At 41.0% G+C, this 10,219-nt stretch overlaps 2 protein-coding genes across 2 annotated transcripts in view; both read right to left on the reverse strand.

Moving 5' to 3' along the window:
* dyrk1b (dual-specificity tyrosine-(Y)-phosphorylation regulated kinase 1B) overlaps nucleotides 1-1,921 on the reverse strand; it is a 39,455-nt gene extending 37,534 nt beyond the window's left edge. Inside the window, exon 1 of the mRNA XM_084556894.1 lies at nucleotides 1,071-1,921. The gene's annotated coding sequence lies outside the window, so the exon portion shown is untranslated. The remainder of the gene's footprint in view (nucleotides 1-1,070) is intronic.
* A 2,147-nt stretch (nucleotides 1,922-4,068) lies between these two features.
* On the reverse strand, nucleotides 4,069-9,026 carry fbl (fibrillarin; the record flags this gene model as incomplete). The annotated part of the gene is made up of 9 exons (XM_084556438.1): nucleotides 4,069-4,426; nucleotides 5,346-5,491; nucleotides 5,722-5,834; nucleotides 6,124-6,256; nucleotides 6,626-6,796; nucleotides 7,716-7,810; nucleotides 8,085-8,243; nucleotides 8,585-8,799; nucleotides 9,022-9,026. The coding sequence occupies 9 exons, from the start codon at nucleotides 9,024-9,026 to the stop codon at nucleotides 4,402-4,404; spliced, it is 1,062 nt and encodes a 353-aa protein (XP_084412564.1). The 3' UTR covers nucleotides 4,069-4,401.
* Between the last annotated feature and the right edge of the window lie 1,193 nt (nucleotides 9,027-10,219).

Below are 10,219 nucleotides of genomic sequence, written 5' to 3' on the forward strand. Positions count from 1 at the left end.
AAGGCAGATGGATGGGACGTGTGTGTGTGTGTCTGGGCGAGCATCTCTGTCCACCAAAAAAAAAAGAAAAACCTCCTTAGTTAAGTTTCACACATCTTCTGTTGTGCAAGGACAGAAAGAAAATATAAAAAAAATCTTCCAGATGCTTACTGCTTCAGCCACCTCCAAGACATCTGAGTGCCTGCATCCCTCCTCTACTCCAGGACAGGGTAGCAGGGTAGGGGGGCTGATGGAGCTAATGCAGTAGCTAAGGTAACGACTACAGTTAGCTGCCACGGCAGATGAAACACTGCAGGTCCACCGAGGACAGTTTTGACGCTGACGGCTGGCTGCTGTGAAAACTAAAGCCATCGAGCAAGGATTAAAAAAAAAAAAAAAAACGCCTCTCCTAAAAGGATAAAAGGATATCAACACGTCTCAATCGTGTAAAACACACATTCATCTCCCATCCGCCGGCATCCTACCTACCTACCTACCCCATCCCCATTCTCCATTGGGTGTCGTGCGTTAACTTAAAGCAAGGTAGCAATGTCACGGCGAAATTTGCTTATATGCAAACACTCTGTGGGAATCAAATATCAGCAGGCTTATAAGCAATCCAAACCCTGGTCCACACGTCAGATGGTTAGCAATCAGAAACGGCTCGGTCACAAGGTAAAGCTAGAAGGGCAGGAGGGGGGTAGCAAGAAGCCTTGGATGGCTAAAAACGGGATAACGACTCCATCGTCATGGTGCACGTCTCAGCTAACGAGCTACAAGAGCCGAGCCTTAATTGTTCAATATATCCCGCTGTGCAACACCGACATTAACCGTGTCGTGTTGTTTTATTTTGCAGTTTTTTCCAATCAAAGCCCGTCTCTTGCAGCACTAGCCAGAAGGATGACCGGCAGAAGAACGGTGACAAGAGGCCGGGTGGCAAGGGGCGAAACGCGGAGAACGGATAACATCCTGCTACCCAGCACCGTTACCGCTGATGGACAGTCAAGCCTCTTAGCATGTACATCACAGACATCCGCCGAGTCTTGCTAATTGCACAAATAAAAGCAAATTGCCGGCCAGCGATGTCTTACCTCAGGTGGTGTGTCGAGCCAAGTTCCGCACAGCAGCCATGTTCGGAAACCCCATCTCCCTTAGTCCACACGAACCGAGCCCCCTCCCCCGGGTCAGTCGTCCCTCTTCCACGGCAGAAATCCCCCAATAATGTAATGTAGAATTTATTTGCCGATAAAAAAAAAAAAAAAATCCGGGGCGATTAGTTTCCAGAGAAGAAAAAAAAAAAAAATTGCGGTGTTCTCTATTCTCCGGAGATCAGGTAGCGTGTTGTCGATGGGGGGACTGATTGCCGGCGCAGCACGGATAGCCGTGCCTAAGGGGAGGTGGGCAGCCCCCCGCCTCAACCACGGACACCTTGAATTCAAGTCTTTTTTTTCCCCCTTCTGTTGAGCAAACAGATTGAGTTTATCGAGATGTATTCTAGGATGCAGATCACATTAGAACTGCTGCGTCGGGCAGCTGGCAAAAGTGACCCGTCAGATGTTTAATTAATGCAAAGGTAAGAAGCTAACATTAGCTAGCTAGCTAGTAGCTAGCTTGCTAATATGACTAATAAGACACTGCCATTGGAATTTGAAGGAAGACAGTCGGCAAACTGCAGGTAACTAGGCGGCAATGGCCAGCCGATATACCGATCCTGCAGACGCTATGAGGGGTAAAAATGCAGTTTAGCAGGACACCGCTACCGCTAGCTGTGTGCTGGCCAGCCCCTCTGTGATGTTAATATCGGTCAAAGGCGAGGGGCTGCACTGAGAGCGCACTCCCGACGCCAGGCAAGTATGGCCCAGCGCGTTCCCGAGACGCTTCCTACAAAATGGCTGCCAAAACATGTCCACCACGCACGGTCACGCAAACCCCTCGGAGTTTTTATTTTATTTAAAAATAAAAAAATGTCTTTAAGTGAAGACGGGGTTGTGTAATTATTTTAAAATAAATACAAAAAAATAAAAATAAAAAAATAAAAAAATAAATACCCGAAAGTAGTTTACACGGTATCTTCTGTTTGGGCTCCAAAACAGTTTAATACTTAACGTTTTTTTCCGCATTTATGGAAACAGAAATAAAATTAAATAAAGTATCTATCTGTATATGAATAGAAGAGATAAAATAGAAGTTTTTTTCTCGCTGGCCTTCAGTCCAGGTTGAGCATATCTTGACTTTTATTGTGCGAACATGGTTTATTTTACTCTGTTTTATTTGATATTTATTGCTTTAATGTTAATGGGGATTGTGGATTTATTTATATGTGTACTACTTGTACAGCACTTTCGTCAACTGCGGTTGATTTTAAATGTGCTACAGAAATAAACTTCAACTTGACTTGTCTAAGTCTTGGTTGTTTTCTTTTCAGAGCAGATCATTTCTGCACCATGTGCAGGATGTCCTCCGTAGACTGCGGGTCCAGCACTCACCTCTGTACACATCCAATCTGGTCTCACAGGAGAATGCAATGAAGTTTAACCTTCTTATTGTTCTTGGGTCAAATTTGAGCCATTTTCAAAAGCTTTTAGATCAGAAATATGGCTTGATTTCATGTAATTGCTTGAAAATAACATGGGCATGTCATAAAATAAGTGGCCACTGCGTTCACTGTGTGTTGTATTCATATATTTATTTTGTATGCAGCTAAAAGTGGAATGAAATATATTGAATAAATATACAGGCATACATGGCTTTGTTGATTCTTACTGGTGCATACAGAAGAATTACAAATCAGAAAACAGAAATTGCAAGATACCCATCATGGCGGTGCTTTTAAGAAGAATAAAATAAAATACAAACATAGACTTGCAAACAATCCCATTCACAGACAGAATAAAAGAGCATAATAAATATTTGTCAAATTCTAACCGGTCACGAACAAGCATCATTTCATTAAAACAAAATATCCAGTTTATGTGAACGAATTCATATGAACTGGTTTTAGAATAAATTACTCTAAACTGTATAATCATTCTGCTATGTACAATCATGACGAAGTTAAACGATACGGTTTCAAATTACAAGTGAAGAGAGAAAGAGGCACCGTCTAAATTTGTCTGCACACACCGGGTCAGTTTACCAGATAACCACTAAACAGATCGGTGTTAGATGGGTTCCTTCTTCGCATGAGCTTCCTCATTTATTGACGGTAAATTATTCTGACTGATAACGTACACTAAATAAAAACACTCAGTGTGGGCTGTATATTTCGGATATGAGCTGTCTTATCTGGATTCCCGAAGCGTCCAGATATCGAACACAGGAACGAAAACTGAAGGAAAAACGTATTTCATTAAAATAAAAAATAAAAAAGAGTCAGATACAAACAGATCTGAAGTGGTTCTGGTCTGATGAATGGGCTAAAATTCCTCCAGGCCGCTGTAGGTGACTGATCAGCAGTTACCGGAAACGTTTAGTTGACACCATATACTGAAATAAGTTTCTAGAATAAATAAATGATTAGTTTGATTGGGTCTATGGTCAGGACTTGTGTGCAAATCAGTTGAAGGTTTGATTTAAATCTATGCAGAAATGTAGAGGATTCTGATGGGTATAAATACTTTTAAGCGGCACTGTACATACACAGGAGTTTGCATGTTCTCCCTGTGTCTGCGTGGGTTCTCTCCAGGTACTCCAGCTTCCTCCCACCGTCCAAAGACATGCTGGTTAGGTTCATTGGTGATTCTAAATTGGCCAAAGGTGTGAGTGTGAATGGTTGTCTGTCTGTCTGTCTGTCTGTGTTAGCCCTGCGATAGACTGGAGACCTGTCCAGTGTGTACCCCACCTCAGACCCGATGACAGCTGGGATAGGCTCCAGCCCCCCTGTGACCCTTCATAGGACAAGCAGTTACAGAAGATGATTTTTTTTTTTACTTTTGTTATGTTGCAGCCTGATGCTTTCACATTAATCTACAGTCATTACCTCATAATGACAAAATAAAAAAATTTAGAATTAGAAATTAGAAATTTCTGCAAAGTTATTAAAAAGGAAAAACTGAAATAAGTATTCAGAAATAAATATTCTTTACTCAGCACTTAGTTGAAGCACTTTTGGTAGAAATTACACAACAACAATTCGACAGCTAACAATTGTAGCATCAGGCTGCAACATAACAGACGTGAAGAAGGTGAAGGGGGTCTGAATACTTTCTGAATGCGCTGACATATACATACAAATATATATATATATATGTATATATACATTATGTTGAAACAGCGTAATAAACTATGATCAAGCCTATCAGTCTGAATGCTAGTCATTCTGTCACACTGTGGAGGAAACCTGCAGAAAGACAAAAGCTAGTATAAAGTCCAAAAACTCAAAATTAAAATTTAAAATAGTTGGCCTGAGCCTTCTTCCACACTTCATTTCTTCTGTTTTGGTGGAGGTCTGAGGAAAGACAGAAAAATAAATATGGTTAATACAATATGTTAAAAAAAGAAAACAGTCACTATATCTGTACTGAAGCATCATTTATCATGATGACTAAACTCCTGACTTTATTTCTAGTTTCTTCTGTAATAATTAACTGGGGTTTATACAATCTGGCACTACCAGGCTCAATCAGATACTATAATATATAACTACTATAACAGAAGCTAAAAAGTGGGGAAACAAATTCCAAGATTATGCAAAACACATTTATAAGCAGCCACTCACTCAATTTGCAATATGTGATTATTAGCCGTCCGAGCAGATGGCTAATAATCACATATTGCAAATTATGATTTATTTATCATAAAAAGGAGCGATTATAAACAGTCAACACCAACAGGACAGGTTATGTGTCCCTAACATCACATTGAGTGAAGGGGTAACTTTTAAACTGTCCATCAGATGGAGCTGTTTAACACAGTCACTACAAGAGCTGACATTATAATGTGGGTCAAGAAAGCACGTAGCAACAGGAACACTTTTTGCACTTTCCTGTTTAAATTACCACCATGTCAGATGATTGAAATATGAAAACAAAAAAAAACTCCAATGGCTGCAAGTCAGAAGCAAATGCATTTATTAGTTAAGATTTACAGTAGCAATAATTGTTGATTTGAGATTCTATTGGCTCCAGAACCCACGTAAAACCTCTAGAGGATAAATAGTAACCTGGTCTGGTCTGGGTGAGTGCTACATGTCTAAGTAATATCCACATGAATGAATGCCAGGTTCAAAAGTTTCCCAGCAGAACATCGAATTGTCACAAGATTGTCAATGTTTTCCTGTCACTTCCTTCCTCCTTCTCAGTGGTCATAATGTTATGCCTGATTGGTGTATATACAGGATGGATTGAACCTAAATGATGTGGGTTTACCTGTAGATGCCCACCACCACAGCATGGTCTCTCTCATAGGGCTCCAGTGTAAGCTGTTCCTTTGGTTTCATATTCTCAGCACTCATCTTCTTCACTTCTGAAGCAAACACTGCTTCTGGAGCTGCTGTTGAGTCTATACAGTTAGCCTTAGGAGAAAAGAAACGTTCATGCAGCTGAGAAACTTCCTCATGAAAACAAAGACCTCTACATGAAAGCAGCGGTCTGGTTTTACTCCATAGACAATCGGTCCAGTGCCCTAAAGCCCCTCTAACTCCAAATTGTCAGAATTAGCTTAAAGTACAGGTGTAAATGCACCCACATTTGAAAGTGATCTGGGTCCTTGTAGCTGTTAACTGAGTAAACTCCATCAGTGTACCTTGATGGAGATGACAAAGTGTCCACCGTTCTTCAGGAAGTTGTGGGCGTTCAAAGCAACAATCCTGGTCTGGTCAGGCTGGGCAACATCAGCAAATATCACGTCCACCATGCCTGGAGAAGGACAGGCCATTAATGAATTAAAAAAACCTATTTGTTTGCACGTTATGTGGGAAGGTAGAGACTCTAGCAGCACTGGAACAACTTTATTAAAACATACAGAGGTGTGAAATACGGTTTCTCCCAGTCCCACTGTGCTACATATACTGTACGATGATGACAAGACACGTGATGTCTACAGAGCATGACATATTACATTCTAATATGGCCATGTTTTTGACTGCTGCAGGACAAACAAGTATCAGTCTATTTGTTGTGTTTAATTTATCAGCACTATACCTACCAACGAGCATTCTGTATTTGTGAGGGTGCCGAGCGTCTTCAATGATCGGGATGATGTTTGTGCGTTTCTTTGCCACGTTGAGAAGGTCTCGGCCCGATCGGTGGGAAAACTCCACAGCGTAGACCAGCCCCTCCTGCAACACAGGACGCAGAGGTTTACTTCGACACAACCTCTCAAATAAAAGAGTCACTTTAAACAAATTACACTGAAGTATTTTACTTATTAACATCAGTGTACTTCTGAGAGGCTGGGCCGTTTGTGTTGTTGAATAAAGCTTCAGCAGGGATGTCCAAAACTATGGGACGTGATCCATTTTTAATTGGCCCGCAGCAAATTCTAAACATATAATGGAATATGGACCACACATGGAACCTGCACTTGACTGTTTGGTATGTTTGCTTTGACAATAACTTAATTTATTTGCCACATTTCCAAACATCTGTACATGTATGATAGAAGGAAACAGTCAAACTCTGAGAACCACAGACTGTGCAGTACTCACCGGCCCGACGATGTCAGAAACGTGGGACACTGTGGTGCCAGAGGCAGCTCCCAGGTACATCACCTTGGCTCCGGGCTTGATATGGATCTGGTCTACCCCTCCTAAAATGGCTGCTGCCAGCTTAGAGCGGAACGGGTTCCAGGCTCTGTATTCAATCTTAGTGTCTCCTTCCTAACGAAAAGGGATGTTAATATATGAACACATGTGTGGCGACGCCCAAAGTCGTAAAACTCGACACAAGAAAAAGTGACAGGATTATATCGTGTAAGAATGAGAACTGCGATAATCGCTTAAACGTTCATAGGGCGAGAAACCATATGTGGTACTCATTTTAAATTACATCCCCTGTGTCTCTCGGTGAGGTTTAGAAGTATGTGGTTTTCACGCAGCCGGTAACATTCTTAGACTAAATCAGGGTCAAATGTGGTCTACAAGGTCCACCTCTGCATGAACACTGAGCATAAACTGCTTTATTAGGTACCACGAAGAAGAAGTGTCCTAATGTTGTCTAATGTGATAATGTGTATGCTGACAAGTGCCTGAATCAACACTTATGTTCTAATGGTTTAAAATACATGTTTATATTTGTTTACAACTTAACGGCGATGAACCAAATATGGTAAATTCACTGACTTTGATTTTCTACATGAAAATGAAGAATTTAGAAAGAAAGAGAAAGTTGACGCAGAGGCTACGGCGATAACGCAGACCCTAACGCCGTATAAATGTCTCGCACTGGCGTCGGCTATGTGCGCAGGTCCTTGCGTTTAGGTCCCGCAGTACTCTTTAAGAGCCTTCATGTACGTGCACTTACTTTTGCACCTCACAGATATGTAATATTGGCTAATTTTCCTGAATACACAAACACAAGAGCGTAATATTTCTGTTTCATTTGTCTGAACGTGTTTTCTCTGTCTAGAGTCAGGACGTCCGCTGAAGTTTTGAGTCATTTTTATGCAGAAATGTAAAAAATTCTGAGGGGTACAAATACTATTTGGCTACTTGTGATCAGATTTCGATGCGAAATGGACACGGTCAGCATCTGTAATCCAGACCGTCTAGCCACCGTGAAGCAGAGCTCATCACTCGCCTCCACACTGATCCTCTTTTCTCCGTATACAGACTCTCCAACCACCATGTTCTTGGTCACCAGGGCATCCTCCTTCCCTCGGCAGATAAACACTCCTGACACACACACACAGACACAATGAGTCAGGGTCTAATGGACACACTACTGCAGTAAATTAAAAATGATGAAGAGGTTTTGTGTGGTGTATACAGAGAGATAAAAACGTAGAAAGAATGCACTTTCTGTACTTTCTGAGTTTGTTGCTCTCTCTACAGTCTATCTTCATGTAGATTCATGCTTGCTTTAGGGTTTACAGTACTATATTAGAAGAGGAAAGAAACAAACCAGAAAACGACAGAGTTTCGTGATTGAATCCGAATTAATAAAAACCTTCATGTCTGTGCGGCTCAATCAAGACCTTCTTCCCTCCTCCAAAGCCTCCTCTGCCTCCTCTGCATCCCCTTCCTCCTCGGCCTCCTCTCCCTCTGCCGTTGCCTCTGCCACCTCCTCTGCCCCGAAATCCTCCCTCAGGGGACTTGAATCCCCCACCTGAAAAACATTTTCATACACATTTTGATGGAGCTAATAACAATAATCTTATTCCAAATCTGATTTAGGACTTTTTCCCACATATACAATTTGGTAACACTCTATAATAACTGCACAATATGAAGCATTTATAAAGCACTAATGGACATCAGGTATTCATAGACATCTCTATAACATGTTTTATAATTATATTTTCATACTTTATTAATGATTTTTTTTAATAATTTAGAAGTGTTTATAAACTATTTATTAAAGAGTTATCAGTGTTAATAAGATAATTTACTGTAAATAAACGATTAAAACTATACAAATGTACTTGTCTTTAAAGACAATAATCTCACCTCTTCCTCCTCTGAATCCTCCTCGTCCTCCCCGGTCGTTAAATCCTCCTCCTCTTCCTCCTCCTCTCCCTCCACCTCGTCCGCCGCCTCGTCCTCCGCCTCTATCGCCACGGGGACTGAACCCTGAAACAAACACAGATGAAAACCCTTTTTTAAGAATTAGAGATGTGACTGTGTTCAGGATCAGCTGTTCAAACCTGGTGCCAACATGCACACTGGCTCATTATCTGCTGCAACTCCGCGTCTTACTTTGAAGGTTTGGAAATATTCCAGATTATTACAAAAGAAAAAGCAAATTTAGCACATTATGAAATAAATGTGAATGTAATAGCACTTTAGTTACAGGGACCTTTGTTTATCTCTGCTTCCTTTACTTTTAGATAGATTGTTTTGTCAGTTTCACAGTTTTGCATGACTGTGTGTGTCCCTGTTCAGACCTCATATTACCATCCGTCCTGGCCAGTAAGACAGCTTCAAAAGTACAGATGTTAACACACATAGGACGCACTGAGGTGAAATTTAAAAGATCAGATCTCAGAGCACATTTGGAGGCAATCTGAGATGCATTTGACGACCTTCCCTTGTTAGCGTGAATATACGGTAAAGATGGAAAGATGTCAGTCTGTTTAAGAAGGGTCAAATCATTGGCATGCATCAAGCAGAGAAAACATCTAAGGAGATTGAAGAAACTACTAAAATTGGGTTAAGAACTGTCCAACGCATTATTAAAAACTGGAAGGATAGTGAGGAACCATCGTCTTCAAGGAAAGAATCCTGATTGATCGTGACTGGCGATCACTTAAACGTTTTGTGAAATTAAATGGAAGAAAAACAACAGTAGAACTCAGGGCTGTGTTTAATAGTGAAAGTAAGAACATTTCAACATGTACAATGTGAAGGGAACTCAAAGGATTGGGACTGAACAGGTGTGTAGCCTTAAGAAAACCACTAATCAGTGAGGATAACTGGAAAAAAAAGGCTTCAATTTGCTAGGGAGCATAAAGATTGGACTCTGGAGCAATGGAAGAAGGTCATGTGGTCTGATGAGTCCAGATTTACCCTGTTCCAGAGTGATGGGGGGCATCAGGGTAAGAAGAGAGGCAGATGAAGTGATGCACCCATCATGCCTAGTGTCTACTGTACAAGCCTGTGGAGGCAGTGCTATGATCTGGGGTTGCTGCAGTTGCTCAGGTCCAGGTTCAGCAACATTATGTTGTCCAAAGAATGAGGTCAGCTGACTACCTGAATATACTGAATGACCAGGTTATTCCATCAATGGATTTTTTTCTTCCCTGGGGCTCAGATTGTGAAATGGTTCAGGGAGCATGAGACATCATTTTCACACATGGATTGGCCACCTATCTATCTATCTATCTATCTATAAAAAATATAATGTTCTTCAATCCAAATTCTCTCCAGGACAAAGCACATGTAAGCTCTGGTGATTAATTTTTCCCAACTAAACCAACCAAAACCAAAGTAAGTATCATCTTCACTAGTATTAGTCAACAATATGTGTGTTAAGCATCGCTATGGTCGAGGTGTCACACGTCTAACAGATGTTTATTGTGTTATTCGCTTATTAAAGTGTTCAAATCTAACATTATATTACTCTACCTGGCTTCATGTCATCTG

This window comes from Chelon labrosus (assembly GCF_963514085.1).
Source record: "Chelon labrosus genome assembly, chromosome: 12".
Lineage (NCBI taxonomy): Eukaryota > Metazoa > Chordata > Actinopteri > Mugiliformes > Mugilidae > Chelon > Chelon labrosus.